Genomic DNA, 25,411 nt, shown 5'->3' on the forward strand with positions numbered 1-25,411 from the left:
CCTCACCACTCCTCTTTCTCTCCCTCTCCATCTACTGTATGTGTATATCCTATCTGTCTCTCTCTCCCTATCTCTCTCCCTCTCTCTCTCCCTCCCTCTCTCTCTCTCCCTCTCTCTCTCTCTCTCTCTCTCCCTCTCTCTCTCTCTCTCTCTCCCTCTCTCTCTCTCTCTCTTTCCCTCCTTTGTCACCTCCCTACTTATGATCAAATCAAATCAAATTGTATTTGTCACATGCGCCAAATACAACAGGTACAACGGAATACCTTACAGTGAAATGCTTACTTACAAGCCCTTAACCAACAATGCTTTAAGTTTTAAGAAAAATAAGTGTGAAGTAAAAATAATAGATACGTAAAAAATAGAAAATAAAAGTAACAAATAATTAAACGGCAGCAGTGAAATAACAATACCGAGGATATATACAGGTGGTACCGTTACAGAGTCAATGTGGAGGCAATATACAGGTGGTACCGTTACAGAGTCAATGTGGAGGCTATATACAGGTGGTACCGTTACAGAGTCAATGTGGAGGCTATATACAGGTGGTACCATTACAGAGTCAATGTGGAGGCTATATACAGGTGGTACCGTTACAGAGTCACTGTGGAGGCTATATACAGGTGGTACCGTTACAGAGTCAATGTGGAGGCTATATACAGGTGGTACCGTTACAGAGTCAATGTGCGGGAGCACCTGTTAGTTGAGGCAATTGAGGTAATATGTACATGTAGGTAGAGTTAAAGTGACTACACATAGATAATAATCAGAGAGTAGCAGCAGTGTAAAAGAGGGGGCTGGGTAGCCCTTTGATTAGCTGTCTTATGGCTTAATGGTAGAAGCTGTTAAGAAGCATTTTGGACTTGGCACTCTGGTACCGCTTGCCGTGCGGTAGCAGAGAGAACAGTCTATGACTAGGGTGGCTAGAGTCTTTGACAATTTTTATGTCCTTCCTCTGACACTGCCTGGTATAGAGGTCCTGGATGGCAGGAAGCTTGGCCCCAGTGATGTACTGGGCCGTGCGCACTACCCTCTATAGTGCCTTGCGGTCGGAGGCCGAGCAGGCAGTGATGCAACCGGGTCAGGATGCTCTTGATGTTGCAGCTGTAGAACCTTTTTAGGATCTGAGGACCCATGCTGAATCTTTTTAGTCTCCTGAGGGGGAATAGGCTTTGTCGTGCCCTCTTCACAACTGTCTTGGTGTGTTTGGACCATGATAGTTTGTTGGTGATGTGGACACCAAGGAACTTGAAGCTCTCAACCTGCTCCACTACAGCCCCATCAATGAGAATTGGGGTGTGCTCAGTCCTCCTATTCCTGCAGTCCACAATCATCTCCTTTATCTTTGATCACGTTGAGGGAGAGGTTGTTGTCCTGGCACCACACGGCCAGGTCTCTGACCTCCTCCCTATAGGCTGTCTCATCGTTGTCAGTTATCAGGCCTACCACTGTTGTGTCATCGGCAAACTTGATGATGGTGTTGGAGTCGTGCCTGGCCACGTAGTCATGAGTGAACAGGGAGTACAGGAAGGGTCTGAGCATGGCGTGTTGAGGATCCTCCTCTGTGTTGAGGATCAGCATGGCAGATGTGTTGCTATCTACCCTTACCACCTGGGGGTGGCCCGTCAGGAAGTCCAGGATCCAGTTGCAGAGGGAGGTGTTTAGTCCCAGAGTCCATAGCTTAGTGATTAACTTTGAGGGCACTACGGTGTTGAAAGCTGAGCTGTAGTCAATGAATAGCATTCTCGCATAGGTGTTCCTTTTGTCCAGGTGGGAAAGGGCAGTGTTAAGTGCAATAGAGATTGCGTCATCTGTGGATCTGTTTGGGCGATATGCAAATTGCAGTGCATCTAGGGTTTCTTGGATAATGGTGTTGATGTCAGCCATGACCAACCTTTCAATGCACTTCATGGATACAGACGTGAGTGCTACGGGTCGGTAGTCATTTAGGCAGGTTACCTTAGTGTTCTTGGGCACAGGGACTATGGTGGTCTTCTTGAAACATGTTGGTATTACAGTCTCAGTCAGGGACAGGTTGAAAATGTCAGTGAAGACACTTGCCAGTTGGTCAGCGCATGCTGGCAGTACACGTCCTGGTAATCCGTCTGGCCCTGCAGCCTTTTGAATGTTGCCCTGTTTAAAGGTGTTACTCACATTGGATACGGAGAGCGTGAGCACACAGTCATCCAGAACAGCTGATGCTCTCATGCATGTTTATTTGTTACTTCCCTCGAAGCGAGCATAAAAGTAATTTAGCTCGTCTGGTAGGCTTGTGTCACTGTGCTACTCGCGGCTTTGCTTCCCTTTGTAGTCTGTAATAATTTGCAAGCCCTGCCACATTCGACGAGCGTCGGAGCCGGTGTAGTACAATTCAACCGTAGTCCTGTATTGACGCTTTGCCTGTTTGATGGTTTGTTGGAGGGAATAGCTGGATTTCTTGTACTCTTCCGGGTTAGAGTCTCGCTCCTTGAAAACGGCAGCTCTACCCTTTAGATCAGTGCGAATGTTGCCTGTAATCCATGGCTTCTGGTTGGGGTATGTATGGTCAGTGTGGGGACGACTTCATCGATACACTTATTGATGAAGCCAGTGACTGATGTGGTGTACTCCTCAATGCCATCAGAAGAATCCTGGAACATATTCCAGTCTGTGCAAACAAAGTCCTGTAGCTTAGCATCTGCTTCAACTGACCACTTTCTTACTGACCGAGTCACTGTTGCTTCCTACTTTAGTTTTAGCTTGTAAGCAGGAATCAGGATAATAAAATTATGGTCAAATTTGCCAAATGGAGGGCGAGTGAGAGCTTTGTCACGTCTCTGTGTGTGGAGTATAGGTGATCTAGAGTTTTTTTCCCTCTGGTTGCACATTTAACATTCTGGTAGAAATGAGGTAAAATGGATTTAAGGTTCCCTGCATTAAAGTCCCCGCCCACTAGGAGCGTCGCATCTGGATGAACGTTTTCCTGTTTACTTATGGCCGTATACAGCTCATTGATGGAGGTCTTAGTGCCAGCATCGGTTTGTGGTGGTAAATAGACAGCTACAGAGAATATAGATGAAAACTCTCTTGGTATATAGTGTGGTCTACAGCTTATCATGAGATACTCTACCTCAGGTGAACAAAACTTTGAGACTTCCTTAGATTTCGTGCACTAACTGTTGTTTACAGATATATACAGACCCCCACCCCTTGTCTTACCAGAAGCCGCTGTTCTATCCTGCAGAGAAAAAGCTTAAAACCCGCCAGGTGTATGTTATTCATGTCGTCATTCAGCCACGACTCAGTGAAACATAAGATATTACAGTTTTTAATGTCCCCTTGGTAGGATATACGTGATTGTAGTTAATCTATTTTACATCCCATTGCTTGTACATTGGCAATAGGACCGATGGTAAAGGTAGATTACCCGCTCGCCGTCGGATCCTTTACAAGGAACCCAGACCTTCGCCCCCAATATCTCTGTCTCTTTCTCCAGAGAATGACATGGATGAGGGCCTTGTCGGGCGTCTGAAGTAAATTCTTCCCATCCGATTCGTTGAAGAAAAAGTATTCCTCCAGTACGGGCTGAGTAATCTCTGTCCTGATATCTAGAAGCTCTTTTCGGTCATAAGACACAGTGGCAGAAACATTATGTACAATATAAGGTAGAAATAATGCGAAAAAAACACACACAATAGCACAATTGGTTAGGGGATGGTAAAACAGCAGGCATCTCCTCCGGCGCCATGATGCTATTTGACTTGTTATTGTATGGAATTATATAAAAGAAATCCTGGTCTTCAAACACTGAAATCATTATTAGAGCTAGCACACAAAGTGATGGCTAAGTTCATTTGTTCGTCCATGAGGTGAAGTGAATACATTCACTATAAAGCAACTGTGATTTATCTTTCGATTTAGAGCAACTTTTTGTCAGTGCTACTGCCTGCATTTCCCTCTGCTGCTTTCCCAGTGAAGGTCAGTGTTATTGTGTAATCAGTGAACAGCAGCCTGCTTTTTCTAGTCTGCATATGATTGGTGCACAGCAGTTTGGTTTCTGACATTAAAGAGAGCCAAGGAAAGGACTTGATTGAGTCTTCTTAAGTTTTTCTTGGCCACGCTGTGCATAGCTGTGTCATTATAATGGTATATCACAGCGTCAAAACAGTCACGACAATGGATGGAAACTGACTTTGACACTGACACTGTCATGACACAAGCATCATTGTACACTACAGTAGTTGGCTTGCATTAACCCGAAACCTAGCCAATTATCTCCCATTATCTGCAATATTTCCCAGCAGGTTTGTTTTTGTGTATTTTCAAAGGCACCCTGGTCTCTGTAGCCCAACACTGTGTGGTTGCTGTGTGACCCGCTGTCTATTGTAATTGACTCAGAGTTTGATGGTCCCTAACAGTGCTGTGCTGTAGTGTAACAGATCCAGTGTTGTCTCTTCCTGTCTTGTCGTGTCTCTCTTTGTCTCGCGTTTTCTCTGAATTTTAGCTCATATATAGTGGCTTGCGAAAGTATTCATCCCCTTGGCATTTTTCCTATTTTGTTGCCTGGAATTAAAATATATTTTGGAGGGGATTTGTATCATTTGATTTACACAACATGCCTACCACTTTGAAGATGCAATTTTTTTTTCTTGTGAAACAAACAAGAAATAAGACACAAAAACAAAAAATACTTGAGCTTGCATAACTATTCACCCCCCAAAGTCAATACTTTGTACATTCACCTTTTGCAGCATTTACAGCTGCACTTCTCTTGCGGTATGTCTCTATAAGCTTGGCACATCTAGCCACTGGGATTTTTGCCCATTCTTCAAGACAAACCTGCTCTAGCTCCTTCAAATTGGATGGGTTCCGTGGGTGTACAGCAATCTTTAAGTCATACCACAGATTCTCAATAGGATTGAGGTCTGGGCTTTGACTGGGCCATTCCAAGACATTTAAATGTTTCCCCTTAAACCACTTGAGTGTTGCTTTAGTAGTATGCTTAGGGTCATTGTCCTGCTGGAAGGTGAACCTCCATCCCAGTCTCAAATCTCTGGAAGACTGAAGCAGGTTTCCCTCAATCATTTCCCTGTATTTAGTGCAATCCATCATTCCTTCAATTCTGACCAGTTTCCCAGTCGCTGTCACTGAAAAACATCCCCAAAGCATGATGCTGCCATCACCATGCTTCACTGTGGGAATGGTGTTCTCGGGGTGATGAGAGGTGTTGGGTTTTCGCCACACAGCGTTTTCTTTGATGGCCAAAAAGCCCAATTTTATTCTCATCTGACCAGAGTGCCTTCTTCCATATGTTTGGGGAGTCTCCCACATGCCTTTTGGCGAACACCAAACGTGTTTGCTTATTTTTTTCTTTAAGTTATGGCTTTCTTTCTGGCCACCTCCATAAAGCCCAGCTCTGTGGAGTGTACGGCTTAAAGTGGTCCTATGGACAGATACTCCAATCTCCGCTTTGGAGCTTTGCATCTCTTTCAGGCTTATCTTTGGTGTCTTTGTTGCCTCTCTGATTAATGCCCTTCTTGCCTGGTCCTTGAGTTTTGGTGCGTGGCTCTCCCTTGGCAGGTTTGTTGTGGTGCCATATACTTTCCATTTTTTAATAATGGATTTAATGGTGCTCCGTGGGATGTTAAAAGTTTCTGATATTTGTTTTATAACCCAAATCTGTACTTCTCCACAGTTTTGTCCCTGACCTGTTTGGAGAGCTCCTTGGTCTTCATGGTGCTGCTTGCTTGATGGTGTCCCTTGCTTAGTGGTGTTGCAGACTCTGGGGCCTTTCAGAACAGGTGTATACATACTGAGATCATGTGACAGATCATGTGACACTCAGATTCCACACAGGTGGACTTTATTTAACTAATTATGTGACTTCTGAAGGTATTTGGTCTAATTTAGGGGCTTCATTGCAATGGGGGTGAATACATAGGCACGGACCATTTTTATTTTTTATTTATTTTTTAAACAAGTTATATATTTTTTTCACTTCACCAATTTGGACTATTTTGTGTATGTCCGTTCCATGAAATCCAAATAAAAAATCAATTTAAATGACATGTTGTAATGCAACAAAATAGGTAAAACGCCAAGGGGGATGAATACTTTTGCTAGTCACACATGGTCTCTGTGTTGAAACAGATTATTTTCTCTATTTATTCCCTGTGCTCTCTCTTTGTTTTCGCTCTCTCTTTCCCACCCTCCACCTCCCTTTCCCCATCTCTCTCCCTCTGCTTCCCTACCTCCTGCTTCCCACCTCCCCCCCCCCCACCCTCTCCCTCGCTCCTCCTCTCTCTCATATAGATCCCCAGTCTGAGCCACAGTGTGATCAGTCAGACAAGTTTCCGGGCGGAGTATAAGTCCACAGCCGGCCCTACAGTGTTTCAGAAGCCGGTCAAGTTCCAGGTGGACATCACCTATACAGAGAGCACCGCCGCCACCAAAGAGAACGGCATCTATTCGGTCACCTTCACCCTGCTCTCAGGTAACACACACAGAAAGGCAGGCAGCTAGGCAGGCACATGCGTGCACCCACACACACACACACACATTCACATACACACACACAAACATACACACACACAAACACTGTGTACACACAGACACTTCCTGAATATGTACACACGTGTACAAGCACATACACCAGCTGATGCAAGCCCCATTACACGGAAGTCAGGTGAGAAGGAGGACAGAGAAACAGAGCCCTTTTCCCACCACGATCACACTGCCCTTTGGTCCCTGCTGAGTCTCAGAGGACAACCTCTGGCCAATGACACCGGAGCATCATCTCCAGCCAAATATTCTGTGTTGTCTCTGCAGTTTGTCTGCTTATTCCCATGTGGATAACTTATGTTCAGTTGATGTTGAACAGACTCTCATTTAATTCAGCTGAATTCCTTTGAGATTTGCATGTGCTTGAATTAAAATTGAAGCTTCGTTGAGGCTATGGTGAGAAAAATCGAATTTAATGTTTTCATAACATTGACACTCTTTGCGTCCTACTGGTGTGACATTGTGTGTTTCAACATCACAAGCTTATTTTCTGTCAATTAATTCGGGTTCTTTTCAAAAGCCTTTCTTATTTTTCAGTCAATCAAGTTCTAGAACTGTTTTTCTCTGTTTCTCTCTATTTCTCTCTCACTCCCTCTACCTCCTCTCTATCTCTCTCCTCATTCTATCTCCTCACTCTCTCTCACTCCCTTCCTCCACCTCCTCTCTATCTCTCTCCTCATACTCTCTCTCACTCCCTTCCTCCACCTCCTCTCTATCTCTCTCCTCATACTCTCTCTCACTCCCTTCCTCCACCTCCTCTCTATCTCTCTCCTCATACTCTCTCTCTCCTCCTCACTCTCTCTCTCTCACTCCCTTCCTCCACCTCCTCTCTATCTCTCTCCTCATACTCTCTCTCTCCTCCTCACTCTCTCTCACTCCCTTCCTCCACCTCCTCTCTATCTCTCTCCTCATACTCTCTCTCACTCCCTTCCTCCACCTCCTCTCTATCTCTCTCCTCATACTCTCTCTCACCAGGTCCCAGCCGCCGTTTCAAGCGTGTGGTTGAGACCATTCAGGCTCAACTGATGAGCTCACATGACCAGCCCGGGGTCCAGCAGATCTCTGGTAAGTAGAGACCCTCCCTTCTCCCCCCTACACCCCTCCACTACCCCCCCCCCCCCCCCCCCCCCCCCTCTCTCGGCATCCCCGTAGCTCACGGCAACGCCACAGTCACAGGTCGGCTCGACTCACACGCTTTGACACAAGGCATCTCCACATGCATGGCCCAAACCATGGCAGACGCACCCGGCACCAACAAAGCAACAACGTTGGTATCCTCGAGACTTCACACTCTCTCCTGACTTTCTTGCATTCACACACCAGGGCTCAGTCATGACCTACACACACAGAATTTAATTTGACGTTTTTCTTGTAACTTTTTACACTTTCCAACCAGCTCTCGGTTAAGAGGTTGTTTATTGAACTTGTGTCCAGTATCACCTTCCCATATAGATAATATGGACCAAAATGATGTAGCACATCAAAACTATCCCCCTCACATTAGCTCAGTACATGTATGTATTATATATTTTGATATTCTGAGAGGAAGATGGGTTGAACAGGGAGGAATGGAAGAAAAGAAAGACAGAGTCACGTTCTGTTCTTCACTTGTCCTTGTTTTTTTTTTATGTGCCTGTATTGTATTAACTTGGGGTTTCTTCACTTGATAACAGCACCCACTGCTGGTGAGACATGGTATGACATACATTACATAGAACATACTATAGAATATAATAAGGCTAGAGCCATCTTCTTTACTCCTGGGCCCACAGTATGAGTGTGTGCAGGCGAATGTGTGTGTCCTAGTCTAGTGCTTTAACACCTGACTCAAATAATCAACTCATCATCAAATCCTTGGGGAAGTGTACATGTGTGTTAAAGGGATATTTCTAAAAATGTTCAACTTCACATTCATCATCTGCAGCACCACCCCAACATCAACATACATGAAAAGTACGTGTTTCTATGTTTTGTAGTAAAAATTTTAAAAAAGATAGAGGAAGATAAGTGTTTCCAATTATCTTCCTGAGTAGGCATTTTCTACTAATTGTCTACTAATTGGTTTATGATGTCATTCGTGATAGCATTTTTTACTACATAACATAGAAACATGCCATTTTCACATATGTTGGGAGGGAGGGAGTGGGAGTGGGGGGGGGGGGGGGGGGGGTGCTGGAAATATTGAAGATGAAGTTGGATTTTTTTATTAATTTCCCTTTAATGCTAGCAAGCTGGCCTGACACACACACACACACACACACACACACACACACACACACACAAACACAGACACACACACACCTACTTCTTGGACCAGGAGTGAATTACACTGGTTTGACCACTCTCTAGTTCACACATTTAGCACACGTGCCAGCTAGCAGTCTTAGCACTTTGAATGCCTTTGACTCACCCTGTCACAGATGGGAACTGTTATCAGGCACTGTATGCAACCACTTTCTCCATCAATAACTCATCCCCATCCCTCTTTAAATTGTTCACTGTATGCAACACCCCAACAACTTCCTCCATCAATAACTCATCCCCATCCCTCTTTACATTTTTCACTATTGCTCTCACTCTCTTTTTCTTTCTTTCTTTCTTTCTTTCTTTCTTTCTTTCTTTCTTTCTTTCTTTCTTTCTTTCTTTCTTTCTTTCTTTTTCTTTATTTTTCGTTCTTTCAATTGTTCTTTGTCATCTGTCCATGTCTTTGTCCCTTTTTCAGGTTTGGGGTCAAAGGTTTTACTATATTCCAGGGAATTCATTGAAATTCAATTAATGAATTGAAAAAAAATAGTGGTTGATTTCCAATTAATTAACTGAAATTCAGTTGTTTTCCAGAATTAGTTGAGCTGGAATTGACCACAACCCATCTAGTCCTGTGTTTTCTATCCCTTTTCTATCCATGTCTGTCTCCTTCTTTTCCTCTCACCCTCTTTCACCTGTCAGTCCATCCCAGCCTGCTTTTGGTCATCATCCACAGCTTCAATCTAACTGCACTTGTCGGAGAATCACTCAAATAACTGAATGATTGGTTGGTCTGGCATGCTGCGCGGAATGCAAGGGTTTCAACCAGAGCCATAGACATTCTACACAGAGTCTGAAAACTGATAGTCTATGTCGGCTCCAAATATTCCATGCATTGTGATGGTCTTGGACTTTTTGGTGCCAATATGCTGGCTGCCTAGGTAATTCTAAAACTGAAACTGAGTTTGCCTAACTCTGTGTGTCTATGGCTCTGGGGTGGACCGAATGCACCGAATGCTAGATATCACACACTAATACTGAACCGTGTGTGCCACGCATGACAACAAACACACTGAGGGCATGTGTTTTAGCCCCAAAAAACCACAACCTTTACTAATATGAAATCAACCGCTAGTCTAATATTTGAAACAGATCTGTGCAATCTGTTTGCACTCATTCCTTCAGTGTCCGAGACCAGAGGGGACTGCATGCGGTGCCACGTTTTAAGAGTACTATTAGCTACTACAGATGACACTCATACTGTATGAATTCTGACTTCATTTGTACGCGTGAATATTTCATGGGGAAAAGGAAGGCGTGTGTGTGTGTGTGTGTGTGTGTGTGTGTGTGTGCGTGCAAACGTGTGCGTGCGTGTGTGTGTTTGCGCAAATACATTTTCTCGTCCTTTTGTACTATGAGAGAGTGCCCCCCTCCCAAGTAGAATACTTCTAATCTCCCATTAGCTTTCACCCTACCCAGCTAATTTACCTTATAGATAAGAGATCGATGGAGAACGAGAAAGGGTTACATACAGAGAGTCAGAGACCTAGCTAGAGAGACAGACTGACAGATGGGTAGAGACGGAGAGAAACAGAAAGTCTGAAGAGAAGCAATGGAGACAGACACCCAACCTCCCCTTTGAAATGCACAGACTTTAAACATCCATGCAAAGTAAGATTACGACTTTCCATTTGATGGGTTTTGATTCCAAAACGCAATATATACATTTTCTGAAATGTTGGTGAATTGACATTAATTAAAACACATCTTGTGAAAGAGAGAGAGCTGTTATTTTTATTTTACCATGACATGGGCTAGTGAAAAAAAGACATTATTTTGTTGAAAATATTGCTAGGTAATTTTATTTTAGAAAATGTATTTATTTTAGACAAATAATCATGTTTTGCGGCAAAACGCTATATATCCACCCCAAAACACAGAACTCCAAAAGAAAAACTATTCATATTGGGTTTTGAACTGTTATATTCAAAAAGTTTTCAGACCCCATGACCTTTCCACATTTTGTTATGTTACAGCCTTATTCTAAAATTTATTAAATTGTCCCCCCCCCCCCTCATTAATATACATACAATACCCCATAATGACAAAGCAAAACGTTTTTTAGAAATATTGGCAAATTTGCACTTTGTTGAAGCGCTTTTGGCAGCGATTACAGCCTCGAGTCTTCTTGGGTATGACACTACACAACACGACTAAGGATAAGACCCAGATGCAGACACAGGAGACAGACAGTTTGAATCTCAGATGTTTATTACACGACAGGTTGCAGGCAAATGGCTGGGAACGCTGCGCCTCACGGACCTGGTTTTCTATACCCCAGATGAGTGCAGAGGTAAGGAGGATGGTCTCGGGGTCTGACGGTGTAGCAACGGGGCTATAGAGATGTGAGAGCGCATTCGGCTTCACATTCTTGGACCCCGGGCGGTAGGAGATGGTAAAGTTGAACAGAGTGAATAGCAGGGCCCATCGAGCTTGCCTATAGTTGAGGCGCTTGGCGGTGCAGAGATTTTCCAAGTTCTTGTGATCAGTCCACACAACCAATGGATGTTCTGCCCCTTCTAACCAGTGCCTCCACTCCCCCAACGCCATCTTCACCGCGAGTAGTTCTCGATTTCCCACGTAGTGGAAGATGGCTTTCCCACGTAGTAGTTGCTCTCAGCGGATCTGAGACGATGGGAGAGGAAGTGCAGGGATGCAGCTTTTGGTCCTGTACAGAATGCTGGGACAGGATGGCCCCCACTCCGATATCCGAGGCGTCCGGATGGATTAGTATGGGGTCTGTGTTAAAACGGTGGTTCAGATCCAGAAACCCCCGGTCAGCATCTGGGGATCATACAAATGAAACTTTGAGAGAGATGAGTGCAGAGAGGGGGGAAGCCAGGGTGCTGTAACCCCGGATGAAACTGCGGTAGAAATGAACAAACCCCAGGAAGCATTGCAGCTGCACTCTGGATGTGGGTTGAGGCCAATCCACCACCGCTCTCACCTTGCCAGAATCCATTTGCATGTTACCTGCAGCAATGATGTATCCTAGGAAGGAGATGGTGTAGTGATGGAATTCGCATTTCTCAGCTTTAACAAAGACCTGGTTCTCCAGAAGACGCTGGAGGACTTGTCGGACGTGGAGGACATGTTGAGCTGAGCGGGTTAAAAACTAGTATGTCATCAGCATAGACAAACACGAATTGGTTCAACATGTCACAGAGAACGTCATTAACCAGGGCCTGGAAAACTGCAGGGGCGTTGGTCAGTCCAAAGGGCATCACCAGGTATTCGTAGTGCCCGCTAGCCGTGTTAAAGGCTGTTTTCCACTCGTCTCCTTCCCGTATCCACACCAGATAGTAGGCGTTTCAAAGGTCCAACTTAGAGAAAATCGCAGCCCCCTGGAGAGGCTCGAAAGCCAAGGTGAAGAGCGGTAGCGGGTAACGGTTTTTAACCGTGATGTCATTCAGGCCCCGGTAGTTGAAAAACGGGCGGGGGGAGGCAGAAGGACAGATACACCCTGCAGCCAGGGAGTCCTCAATGTACCTTTCCATCGCTTTGGTCTCCGGACCCGACACGGAATAAAGCCGCCCCCGGGGTGGTGTAGTACCTGGGAGAAGGTCGATAGCGCCTTCGTAGGGCCTTTGCGGAGGAAATGATGTGGCACGGGCCTTGTTTAAAACCTCCCGGAGGTACTGGTACTCCGCGGGAACGACGGAGAGGTCCGAGGCTTTACCCCAAGCCTGCCGGGAGATGTCCCGGGGCAGGCTCCGCCGACATCAGGCAATGAGTATGGCAGAACAGGCTCTGAACCTTGATAGAATCAACAGTCCAGTCGATAAGCAGATTGTGCCTCTGGAGCCACGAAAACACCAAAACCACAGGTACCTGAGGAGACTCGATGAGCAGAAATTGCATAGCTCACTGTGGTTACCTGTCACTCACAGATTGATAGGAACCGTATTATGGGTGACTTTAACAATAGAGCGCCCATCCAGCGCTCTGACGTCTATGAGAATGGAGAAGGGTTGGGTGGAGATTCCCAGCTCTGACACCAGGGTAGTGTCCATAAAACTCTCAATGGCCCCAGAGTCAATGAGTACCCGGAGAGATTTAGACCGGTCACCCCACAGCAGAATGTCATGGAGAGGGGTGCGATTAATGGGAGATTGGACATTCTCCGTATGGCCCACCAGCGTACTCGTACCTACTGATGAGCCTGATCTTTTAATGGACATGTAGAAATGTAAGGATGTAGTCCCACAATAGACAGCTTTTGGCATTCAGTCTGCATAAACGTTATGCAGGAAACACTCTGAACTCTGGAGTTCTGTCAGAGTGACCATTGGGTTCTTGGTCACCTCCCTGACCAAAGCCCTTCTCCGATTGCTCAGTTTGGCCTGGCGGCCAGCTCTAGGAAGAGTCTTGGTGGTTCCAAACTTCTTCCATTTAAGAATGATGGAGGCCACTGTGTTCTTGGGGACCTTCAATGCTGCAGAAATGTTTTGGTACCCTTCCCCAGATCTGTGCCTCGACACAATCCTGTCGCTAAGCTCTATGGACCATTCCTTTGACCTCATGGCTTGGTTTTTGCTCTGACATGTACTTTGAACTGTGGGACCTTATATAGACAGGTGTGTGCGTTTCCAAATAATGTCCAATCAGTTGAATTTACCACAGGTGGACTCCAATCAAGTTGTAGAAACATCTCAAGGATGATCATTGGAAACAGGATGCACCTGAGCTCAATTTCGAGTCTCATAGCAAAGGGTCTGGTTTTTTATTTTTAATACATTTGCAAAAATGTCTGAAAACCTGTTTTCACTTTGTCATTATGGGGTATTGTGTGTAGATTGATGAGGGAAAAGAATAGAATAAGGCTGTAACGTAACAAAATGTGGAAAAAGTGACAACTATAATGGAAATTATTAGAAAATGTACTCACTTTAAAGCCATCTGCAAAAACCATATAGAATATTTCATCCACCTGGACAATGACATAGTGCATCTTGGGAAAAACTAGTGTGTTGGATATCACGTTTTGAAAAAAAAAAACGAAAAGATTTTAAAGCACACCTAAAGTAAATGTTTTAAAAGTTTGATAACAGCCATAATTCGTACACATAGAAAAGGACCCATGCGCATTCATTTCAGACTAAAAAAATGCTAAATGTATGCAAAGATTTATACCATTCTTCATTTGTATATACCAGCTGACATTGTAGAGGTGTGTTAGAGAGTAACTGTGTACTCTGCTCCCAGATGTCTCTCAGCGGTCAGACACTCTAACCAGCAAACCCTCCAAGCGTGGTAAGAACCACTAAGACAATACTCACTGTTTCCCTGAATATGTAATCACAATAAAATACTAAATTAATCAAATACCCACTGTTTGCCTAATGAAATACTCACTCGATTGGCAAACAGCAAACTACTAGCCTGAGCCTCCCTCACTACACCTGATGACTCTTAACCTCTTCACAATTAATGCACTATGGTGTCACTAATGCACAGCTCTCCGTGTGTGTGTGTGTGTGTGTGTGTGTGTGTGTGTGTGTGTGTGTGTGTGTGTGTGTGTGTGTGTGTGTGTGTGTGTGTGTGTGTGTGTGTGTGTGTGTGTAGTCCTTTGCATGGGGCTATATGGCACAGTGTGTGTTGTGATGCACACTAGTGTTGATGTTAATGTCCACTCCCCCTCCCTTCCATTCCATGAGTGAAACACATTGTAGACCATCAGTAACAAATGGCTATGTAGCACAAGAACAATGGTAAGTGATAGCAAGATGACATTGCGTAAGTATTCTGTGTTTGGTCAAAAAAAAGACCCACCTTATTAACTTTAAAAGGACAGGTAGACTGATAGATTTCAAGAAAGTTAGGAGTAAACCTGTCTATGTTTGACTCTCAGTGCAACACTAAGGGCTGGCTTCCCAGACCCAGATTAAGCGTTACTGGATTAAAAAGCACTTCCAATTTAGGATCCCCATTGAGCATGCTTTTTAGTCCAGGACAAGGCTTAATCTGTGTCCAGGAAACCGGCCCTAAAATTCCTCTTACTTGAAAGTGAAATTGGTTGTGTGATGAGTGATGTTATTGTGATGATGGCATGTTGTTCATATTGTATGTGTTTGTCTGTGAGCACTGTATGGACTCATTCTAAGGTATGCTTTTATTGTGGTGATTAGGATAGTTACCAGGAGCTTGGAAGGCAAGACATTATGTTTTGTGGTACTCTGAAACACTGCTCGCATTCCCATCCCCCCCCCCCTCTTTCTTCAGAAAGAGATCAATTGGGCGTGCAGTCTTTTGTTATAGCCCTGCTCTACCACTCCTACCTATTTCTACCAATCCTCTTCTAATCTTGACGAGCTGAATCAGGAGTGTTAGAGCCGGGCTGGAACAAAAAACAGCACTCAGTAGGATGTAGATTTGGACACCCCTGCCCCAAACCCTGTCATTTTAGTCATTACCCTTCCAGAGCTCAAGCTAGCCCTCCTATGTCACCACTCTCACCCAAACCAGGTAGAACAGAGACTCAAAAGCCCACAGGTCTTATATGAACCCAACATTTTTTTTTATGGATTACTATTGTTCCAACCTTATGTCTCCTAATTTAGCACTTTAATACTGATGCACGATAACCTCAGCCTAGAGACATAATTAACGTACAGTACCAGTCAAACGTTTGGACACACCTACTCATTCTAGGGTTTTTCTTATTTTTGACTTCAAAACTATGAAATAACACATATGGAATCATGTAGTAACCAAAAAAGTGTTTAACAAGTAGCCACCCTTTGCCTTGATAACCGCTTTGCACATTCTTGGCATTCTGTAAACCAGCTTCATGAGGAATGCTTTTCCAACAGCCTTGAAGGAGTTCCCACATGTGCTGAGCACTTGTTGGCTGCTTTTCATTCACTCTGAGGTCCAACTCATCCCAAACCATCTCAATTGGGTTGAGGTCAGGTCATTGTGGAGACCAGGTCATCTGATGCAGCACTCCATCACTCTCCTTGGTCAAATAGCCCTTTACACAGCCTGGAGGTGTGTTTTGGGTCATTGTCCTGTTGAAAAACAAATGATAGTCCCACTAAGCGCAAACCTGATGGGATGGAGTATCGCTGCAGAATGCTGTGGTAGCTATGCTGGTTAAGTGTGCCTTGAATTCTAAATAAATCACAGACAGTGTCACCAGCAAAGCACCCACATACCATCACACCTCCTCCTCCATGCTTCACGTTGGGAAGAGATCATCTGTTCACCTACTCTGCAACTCACAAAGACATGGCGGTTGGAACCAAAAATCTCAAATTTGGACTCATCAGATCAAAGGACGTATTTCCACCGGTCTAATGTCCATTGCTTGTTTCTTGGCCCAAGCAAGTCTCTTCTTATTATTGGTGTCCTTTAGTAGTGGTTTCTTTTGCAGCAATTCGACCATGAAGGCCTGGTTCACTCAGTCTCCTCTGAACAGTTGAAGTTCAGAGGAGACAGATGTGTCTGTTACTTAAACTCTGTGAAGCATTTATTTGGGCTGCAATCTGAGGTGAAGTTAACTCTAAAGAAGGTATCCTCTGTAGCAGAGGTAACTCTGGCTCTTCCTTTTCTTGTGGTGGTCCTCATGAGAGCCAGTGTCATCACAGCGCTGGATGGTTTTTGAGACTGCACTTGTAGAAACTTTAAAAGTTCTTGACATTTTCCGGATTGACTAACCTTCTTGTCTCAAAGTAATGCTGGACTGTCGTTTCTCTTTGCTTATTTGAGCTGTTCTTGCCGTAATATGGGCTTGGTCTTTTCCCAAATAGGGCTATCTGCTTTATACCATGACTACATGATTCCATAGTTGTGATGTCTTCCCTATTATTCTACAATGTAGAAAACAGTACAAATAAAGAAAAATCCGTGAATGAGGAGCTGTGTCCAAACTTTTGACTGGTACTGAATATACCAACAGTCTAACAAGTATGATCAAATCCTCTTTTTTTTACCATCCACGTGGCTAACGAGTCTCCTTGTTACCTCCTGGAACAATACCTCCAGGCCTTTCCTCATCGTCACCCTCTCCTCTTCCCCCTCACGTTAACCCCATTGCTCATTCGTTGTTTGTTCTCTCTCTCTCTTTTTTTCTTTTCTTCCCATCTTTGTACCTAGGCAGCCCGTTGAGTAACTTCTTTGACGTAATTAAACAGCTTTTTTCAGACGAGAAGAACAGCCAGGCGTCGCACAACCCCCCTGGCACACCCGGCACACCTAGCCCCGCCCCCGCCAAGCATGCCCCCGGCAGCAGGCGAAACGAGCCATGTCCCCCACCCACTCAGCCCACTGACTCTAAATGCCCCCCGCTTCTGGGCAAAGACAAACAAACAAAGATGGCCGCCACCAGCCGGACTGGGGAACAACCTTAAGACCGGAGAGAAGTAGCTAGCTCTCTGTTGCATGACTAGATAATAACCACCTGTTATCAGGTCATTCAAAACCCAATACAAAACCCACAAGAGTGTGTGAGAGATGACAAATGAAATGAGAGATGCTGCTTTCTTTGCTTTAGTCAGTAGGCTTAGTGTGTTTGTGTCTCGAGAAAAAATCTACTTTTGATTATCACAGAGAGAAACTTTTGTACTGTATAATAATGGAATGACTACTCTTTGAGTTTAGCAATCGATCATTGATCAGTATTTGACGATATAAGTACCACATGTAGCCATGTTCCTTTTCTGTTCATCTACCCTCTCGTCCCTTTCCCACGCCGTGGGATGTGTGTTGGTGTGTATGTGTCTGCTCTGTGATGATGGCTTGACCTTGTCTCTACCACCAGGGATCATCACTAAAACCTATTAGAGAAACAAGATGGAGGACAGTGTGTGTGTCCCAACCTGGGGCACTTTGTCAACAACGGGAGTAAGTGAGCCAGAGACGGAGGACAAGAGAAAGACTTCACATACTTCACACTGCTGTCCCCCTTCCTCCCCATGCACCCCTCCTGCTTTCCATCCGCACACACACACATACACTAAACATTAGAGTACTAGAGAATCTCTCTTCATCATGACCGACACTCAGAGACAGATTAGCCGAAGAGTTGGAGAAAAGCCTTAAAAAGACTGATGTTTGTCAAACCTATACTACACGCATCCCCTCTCCTCCTTTCTCTCCTCATTGTCTATCCTCCTACACACACACATACACACACACACACACACACACACACACACACACACACACACACACACACACACACACACACACACACACACACACACACACACACACACACACACACACACACTGGGGGGATGTAAAGACTTGTGCACAAAGACGAATGGAAGTAGAACCACTGGCTCCTATGAAAGTTGGAGAGAGGAGGCGCGACTCTTGGACGTTGGATGGACGTTGGCTGAACGTTGGCTAAACTTTGGCTGGATTGTAATTCTTTTTAATGTAGTCCTTCTTTGTGAACTACAGGATTTTAACACTTTAGACGTATTCAGACTCTGTGTCATTGCTGTAAATGAAATGAAATTGAGTTCATTGACTTTGGGTGGGCAATGGGGAGGGAGGGTACACAAATGAATGATCTATTCTGTTGTACAGACTAACTACAGTATGTTCCCATATGTACAACGTTTGTGTAGTTGTGACATTATGTTTAGCTAAGAACTTATCACACTATCTTCTGTGTTTTCTACTTTTTGGACGTGTTTTATCGATTAAATGTTGTATTTTATTTTCGGTTCCCTTTTGAGGGATGAATCATTTCAGGGGTTTAATTTTCTTCCATTTTGTTTTGTTCATGTTCCTTTGAAATATCTGCAGGATTCAGACAATAGTGGACATAATTATTTGTGTATATTTGTGTACCTTATTGTATTTTTTTGTCATGTTTGTTTTCATTTATTTATTCATATAAACGATGTAGAAAATGTATTAGATAACTTATAAGGATTGTTTTTGTCATGTTTCATTTATTGATCGCTGATCATTCTCTAAATGTTTTTGTGAACATTCATTCTTTCATCGATGAGAGAGCTTGTAATATATACATTTGGGAAATGATTTACGGTAATTTAAGAATGTAGACTAGTCTCTTTGAGAGGAACGAGCCCTCTGTTGCTAATAAGTGTGCGTTCCTTTCTCGTTGTGTGTGTACGACATCAGAGACATCACTCCAGCCACTCGCCTTGTAAATACAAAACAATTTGCTGACAAACTTATTTAAAAAAAACCCAAGGGGACTCCTACACGTAGCTTTTACCTTGTGATGTCGTTTGCATGTCCAACATGTGTCTTTTCTTTGCATGTAGTTGTTGGAATTGTTCTGTCCCTTTCCCCCCCTTCTTTCTTTCTCTCTTTCGTTCTTTCTTTCTCTCTTTTGTTCTTTCTTTCTTTCCTGTCTCTTAATTTGTTTCTCTTATTTTTCTTTTCTCCCTCACCACTTCGGTTGTTTGTTCGTCTTTGAGTTCTTTCCTCGCACCCTCCCCTCCCCTTCCTTATACTATTGTGCACATTTACCGTGCAATGCATCCTCTGCACGCACACGCACACACACACACACACACACACACACACACACACACACACACACACACACACACACACACACACACACAGTCTCTCTCAAAGAGAGACCCGATACTCTGGTCACGAATTCTGTCTGGGGTGGGAATTGGTATCAGAAGAGATAAAATAAAGCAATACCTATTAGTGTTATTCTTTCTATTTTGTACTATTGGGTAACCAGGCCACACAGGATGATGGACATACAGTAGAACACAACGCCAGGAGCGCTGGTATTTAGCAGGAAACCACTGGCAATGTATCCCCTTGTGACATAACTGTGAACAACTTCAGTGCAAAAAGGAAATAAATCTGTCGACTTTGGAATTGCGTGGTGGTGATTTCTGATTTGATCTTATACACGTCCATGGGAGCATATTATTCTAAAAAAGGTGCTAATATAAAAATGCCGATGTTAATTATTATGAGCAAAAAAAACGTTTATTGACACGCTGTATCTACAGAACAATAACATATTCAGAGCTCTGTTATTCCAGTACAATATATCAACCCCAAGTTCCATCCACACGAGAGAGGATGGACTCTAGTAAGTAACAGCAGTCCAAAATGCTCTAAATGCTTTATTTCTTACTAGCAAAGAAGTCTCAGTACCTGTTATTATATTGGCGGTATATCCAGAAACCTTCATCATACTCTAGATCGAATTCCAGCCGTAGTACATTGCATCCATTTCCTCTCTTAAGCAATGGACTATTTCTCGATTTTCTATGTCAGCCCCGTGGACCAAGTCCTACACATCTCTAGACGGCAGCAGTACTTCTCCAGTTCATCCATCAATCCTCCTTCCTGCTCTCTGGGCTACCTGAGGAATTGATGGTGAGGTTGCGTTCCACAACTGCAAAACTCAAAATGATGCTTCTGTCTCGTTAACTTTTTTTTTGCAGCACCTTCAGTTGTCCTTTCACTATGAGTGGCAAGAAGCTGCTAACTACCATTGCTTCTCTAACCATCACACTGAAACTAAAGTAACTGTCTTCGCAGTACCTTGGGCATTCACAGAGGCAGAGAGAGCAGGTTTGAGGGCCTGTTAGGTCACAGTAAAAGTGTTCTGTCCGGTGGCAGATTCACCTAGGCCCTGGTGACAGATTAGCATTACCAACCTGTGCTGGCAACAGTGGTGACATCACCACACTGCGAGATACTGCGCTACACTACACCGGTTATTTATCTCCAGGAATGCTGGTGTGTCTGTCCTTCTCCCCACATGGGATACATCTCAATACTCTAACATGGCCTCCTCTCCTCATCCCATTTCCTTCACCCTAACTGACGTTTAAGAGCAGATATAGCTACTTGTCTTTCACATGTAGTTATTTCACACCAGTACAGTTGAAGGAAACGAGACGATGGAAGAACAAAGAAGCCAACTATGACTACTGAGACGCAGCCGGTGGCTTACTCTCTGCAGGGAGGGTACAGCGAGAGCAGCCTGTGGACCAAAGTGACCTCCAGATCCTCCAGGAGGAGAGAGGAGTGTTGCTCCTGACATGGTCCACTCCGGGTCTCTGTCCCTGGGGAGAGCTGGTCCTGATGGGCCCCTCCCAGGAGCAGCCTGTGGAAGTCCTCTCTCGCCAGGAGCTGTTCCATGTGCTGCAGGAAGAAACCTTCACAGAACCTCCTGAGCTCTGCCGCCCCGTGATCCTGTACAGACAGACGGACAGGACAGGACAGGACAGACAGACAGACAGAGCGAGAGAGCGAGCGAGAAATAAACATTAAAAAAAAGAGAGACACATAAGGGCGGCAGGTAGCCTAGTGGTTAGAGCGTTGGACTAGTAACCGAAAGGTTGCAAAATCAAATCCTCGAGCTGAGAAGGTAAAAATCTGTCATTCTGCCCATGAACAAGGCAGTTAACCCACTATTCCTAGGCCGTCATTGAAAATAAGAATTTGTTCTTCACCTATTTAATCCCAGCAGTGTCACATGTTTAGTGTAAATTGTCACATGACCAGAGCTGTTTACTTTGGAAGAGGATGGCTGCATTAAAACTAGCAAACAAAAGATTAGTAAAGTATGTTAACATAAAAATAGGACAAAGGTTTTTGGTACACATCATCTTTAAGGTGTCTAGTATTGATATATGCATTTGCAATTACTCAACTTTGTTCAGTGCGGTCATAGAATGTGTAAACATGTTGACGGCAACAATGGTGACCGGTGGGATAACAGTGCATCTAGGTATACACATAGTTATACACATACATAGTTCTTGTTCTACCTAACTTTCTACTCTGTTATTTCTTTTAGATTCACTTTGAGTCAAGTTCTGGATATGTTGGATCTAGGTGACTGCCCAGACAAAGCATGCAAACATTGCAGTTATCCCTCAAAATGAGAAAGATGCTGTCCTGAGCGATTGTGATAGCGATGGGTCAGATATAGACTATGGACACATAGTATACAGCCCAAATATTGAAAAGTTAGTCACGAAACCACTGAGCCACGGAAGGGGATCTTTACTGGCTGCTACTGTTGAAGATCAGGCAACATGTGACAAAGCTTCTCACTGGCCAATCAACACGATGCACCGGTTCCATAGATGTCGTCATCGTGACAAACACACTACCTATGCATGTGAGAAATGCAAAGCGCCACTGCCCAGTGCTTCAAGATATACCATGGACAGTAGAAAAGGAGATAAGAGTGAATGAAAAAGGGCTGAGACCATCAAATAAAAATCGCTAAAGGGTGGGGAGAAGCAACGGACTCTAGGAAGAAGAGAAAAGTCGACGAAAAAGAATCAAAATGACTGAAATGTTTTTGGAAAAGAAGGTCAATTGATTCAAGACATACTGTATGACAGTAGGTCTGACTGATCACAGTTCAAAATAGTGATGCACAAACTAATCTTGCACTTGGTTCTGAAGCCTACCTCTATGATGTATATATATATATATATAAGCACTCATTCTGCAGTGGTGCTTTTATATATATATATATATATAAATATATATACTTTTATTTTGTTGAGTGTAGGCCTCTACTTGAATGCATATTCTACAGGCTACCTCTATCCTAAATATTACCTTTATGTTCAATATTACCTTTACGTTCAGTGGGAAGGAATCACACGACTGCTATATGGTTGTTCGTGAATGTTGCACTAAAATGTCACAATGACAATTCTACAATGAATATTGCACTAAAGTACACGTTCAAATGTTACAACATTAATGTTTCAATACACGTTGCACTAAAGTAACAATGTTACAATGTATGTTACAATAAAGTAACAATGTGGAAATACGTTGATGGTTGTTGTTTTTTTGGTCTTCGCTCTCAGCATTCATACCGGTGTTGTATAAGGGTTGTAAAATAGTCACACTAGAATGTGATGGTGCATCCTAGTGGCAATGCTGGGGACTGCCAGTGACAGAGTTTTAAATGTGTTAATAACTGGGTTTGGGATATATAAGAAGTTGGATGATTGCATAGGAGAAATATGTTAATTCAGTTTACTTAACAATATCCCACCGGTCACAATTGTGATCGACCATAAAACACACTTTTTCACCTACTTTTCCATGAAAATTTAAAAAAAAATAATAATGATTGATTATTTCAAAGGGTTACTAATGACACTTGATTTGGATATTTTCATGTCTGGGAAAAAAATGTGGGATTAATTAACTGACTCGACTAGTTAAATGAAGGCAAAATTCAAATAAATAAATATTACAATGATACTAATGCAAGCACCACTCACACAGGCCCACTTTGTCTATTATGACCATTATACTGGATTGCACGTACTCATTTCAAGGTGCAGACAACACACAGATACAATGTTGACTTATAGTTTTAAGCCTGCATAGTACAACATGTTAACAAAGTTTGAATTCCTACCGTAGACATCAAGTAGATGCTGACAGCGTTGTCCAGGGTGATACTCTGGGAGAGCAGGCTCTCACACTGCCTCTCTAGCACCTCCAGCTGGAAGAAACAGACCACTGGCAGCAGCTGCTGACAGAGGAGCAGATTGTTCTTCCATCACAAGTCACCACTCCAAACATACAATCACACCTATCCAAAATGCTTACATTTTATGAATGACCTCCACTATGTTGTCTTTCCACTCCTCAATGAAGTGACAGTGGGGGGCCATTCCGAGAGCTTAACCACTGTGGTAAATGTATGGATCAACAGTGGGATGTATGAATGAAGTTCTATCAGTGCAAATGAGGATACATGTATTACCTCCATAGCGTCAGCCTGTGACAGCCTCAGCCCTTCAGTCCCCCCACAGTACAGACAGCTCATCATCCTCTGGAAGGTGCTGTATGTGATGTCAGAGATGTGGATGGTGCTGGTGTCTGACCCACAGAAACTCAGCAGGTACCGAAACCTGAAAGAGACTTGATAACCATCTTGTGGACACAAAAGCACAGACTGCCCCTGAAAACACTAGAGCCTCCACTCGAGGTCATACTACCTCAGGTGTGAGGAGGGAAGTGCTCGCTCACCTCTTGGAGGCAGACATGAGGAGAACCCTGTGGGTGTAGAATGGACGGCCTTCCACTAACAACATTATGTCAGACATCTCTGGGTTGTTCAGGAAATGAGCATCTGGTGGACGAGAGAGACCAAAGTGACGTTTGCACCATTTAGAGTCAGAAACATGCATTGAAATACATGTACGCAACGAAGCATGATTTAGGCAACGAAACATGATTTACACAACGAAGCATGATTTAGGCAACGAAGCATGATTTAGGCAACGAAGCATGATTTACACAACGAAGCATGATTTAGGCAACGAAGCATGATTTACACAACGAAGCATGATTTAGGCAACGAAGCATGATTTACGCAACAAAGCATGATTTAGGCAACGAAGCATGATTTACACATCGAAGCATGATTTAGGCAACGAAGCATGATTTACGCAACGAAGCATGATTTAGGCAACGAAGCATGATTTACACAACGAAGCATGATTTAGGCAACGAAGCATGATTTACACAACGAAGCATGATTTAGGCAACGAAGCATGATTTACGCAACAAAGCATGATTTAGGCAACGAAGCATGATTTACACATCGAAGCATGATTTAGGCAACGAAGCATGATTTACGCAACGAAGCATGATTTAGGCAACGAAGCATGATTTACACAACGAAGCATGATTTAGGCAACGAAGCATGATTTACACAACGAAGCATGATTTAGGCAACGAAGCATGATTTACGCAACGAAGCATGATTTAGGCAACGAAGCATGATTTACGCAACGAAGCATGATTTAGGCAACGAAGCATGATTTACACAACGAAGCATGATTTAGGCAACGAAGCATGATTTACACAACGAAGCATGATTTAGGCAACGAAGCATGATTTACGCAACAAAGCATGATTTAGGCAACGAAGCATGATTTACACATCGAAGCATGATTTAGGCAACGAAGCATGATTTACGCAACGAAGCATGATTTAGGCAACGAAGCATGATTTACACAACGAAGCATGATTTAGGCAACGAAGCATGATTTACACAACGAAGCATGATTTAGGCAACGAAGCATGATTTACGCAACAAAGCATGATTTAGGCAACGAAGCATGATTTACACATCGAAGCATGATTTAGGCAACGAAGCATGATTTACGCAACGAAGCATGATTTAGGCAACGAAGCATGATTTACACAACGAAGCATGATTTAGGCAACGAAGCATGATTTACACAACGAAGCATGATTTAGGCAACGAAGCATGATTTACGCAACGAAGCATGATTTAGGCAACGAAGCATGATTTACGCAACGAAGCATGATTTACACAAACGCTGGAATTACACTTTGCTAAAAATGATCTGAAAACTCGACCCTAAGAATCAGAACAATCAAACAGACTACAGTTTGTTCCATACAGAGAGAGTATGCCCGTCTCCATACCTAGCTGTGTGGAGAGAGTGAGGTCCATCGGAGGAACAGAGGGAGTAGGAGCAGAGCCGTAACAGTGAGAGAAGATGGCTGACAGTGTCTTGGTTATGGCATAGTCCTACAGGGATATAATCATGTTCAGAAAGAGTCATGTGACCCATTGCTA

General features: G+C 43.7%; 2 protein-coding genes across 7 annotated transcripts in view; one reads left to right on the plus strand and one right to left on the minus strand.

Annotated features, from left to right (window-relative positions):
* brsk2b (BR serine/threonine kinase 2b) overlaps positions 1–19,668 on the plus strand; it is a 186,801-nt gene extending 167,133 nt beyond the window's left edge. For 2 of the 5 annotated variants that reach the window (XM_036980439.1, XM_036980443.1), the window contains exons 17-19: positions 6,289–6,469; positions 7,513–7,602; positions 16,939–19,668. In XM_036980439.1, the coding sequence (XP_036836334.1) occupies positions 6,289–6,469; positions 7,513–7,602; positions 16,939–17,192 (525 nt within the window). In that variant the 3' untranslated portion in view covers positions 17,193–19,668. Of the gene's footprint in view, positions 1–6,288; positions 6,470–7,512; positions 7,603–14,046; positions 15,572–16,938 lie in introns of those variants that run through there. The other 3 variants (XM_036980441.1, XM_036980442.1, XM_036980440.1) reach the window with 3 other exon arrangements.
* Positions 19,669–19,742: 74 nt separating this feature from the next.
* The window catches only part of LOC110526159 (ankyrin repeat and BTB/POZ domain-containing protein 2-like), a 30,428-nt gene continuing 24,759 nt past the window's right edge, over positions 19,743–25,411 (minus strand). Inside the window, exons 11-15 of one of the 2 annotated variants that reach the window (XM_036980438.1) lie at positions 25,258–25,363; positions 23,827–23,929; positions 23,561–23,708; positions 23,210–23,326; positions 19,743–21,003 (exon numbers count right to left, since the gene is read on the minus strand). In XM_036980438.1, the coding sequence (XP_036836333.1) occupies positions 20,758–21,003; positions 23,210–23,326; positions 23,561–23,708; positions 23,827–23,929; positions 25,258–25,363 (720 nt within the window). In that variant the 3' untranslated portion in view covers positions 19,743–20,757. The remainder of the gene's footprint in view (positions 21,004–23,209; positions 23,327–23,560; positions 23,709–23,826; positions 23,930–25,257; positions 25,364–25,411) is intronic. The other variant, XM_021606815.2, reaches the window with a different exon arrangement.

This window comes from Oncorhynchus mykiss, chromosome 6 (genome assembly GCF_013265735.2).
Source record: "Oncorhynchus mykiss isolate Arlee chromosome 6, USDA_OmykA_1.1, whole genome shotgun sequence".
Taxonomy (NCBI): Eukaryota; Metazoa; Chordata; class Actinopteri; order Salmoniformes; family Salmonidae; genus Oncorhynchus; species Oncorhynchus mykiss.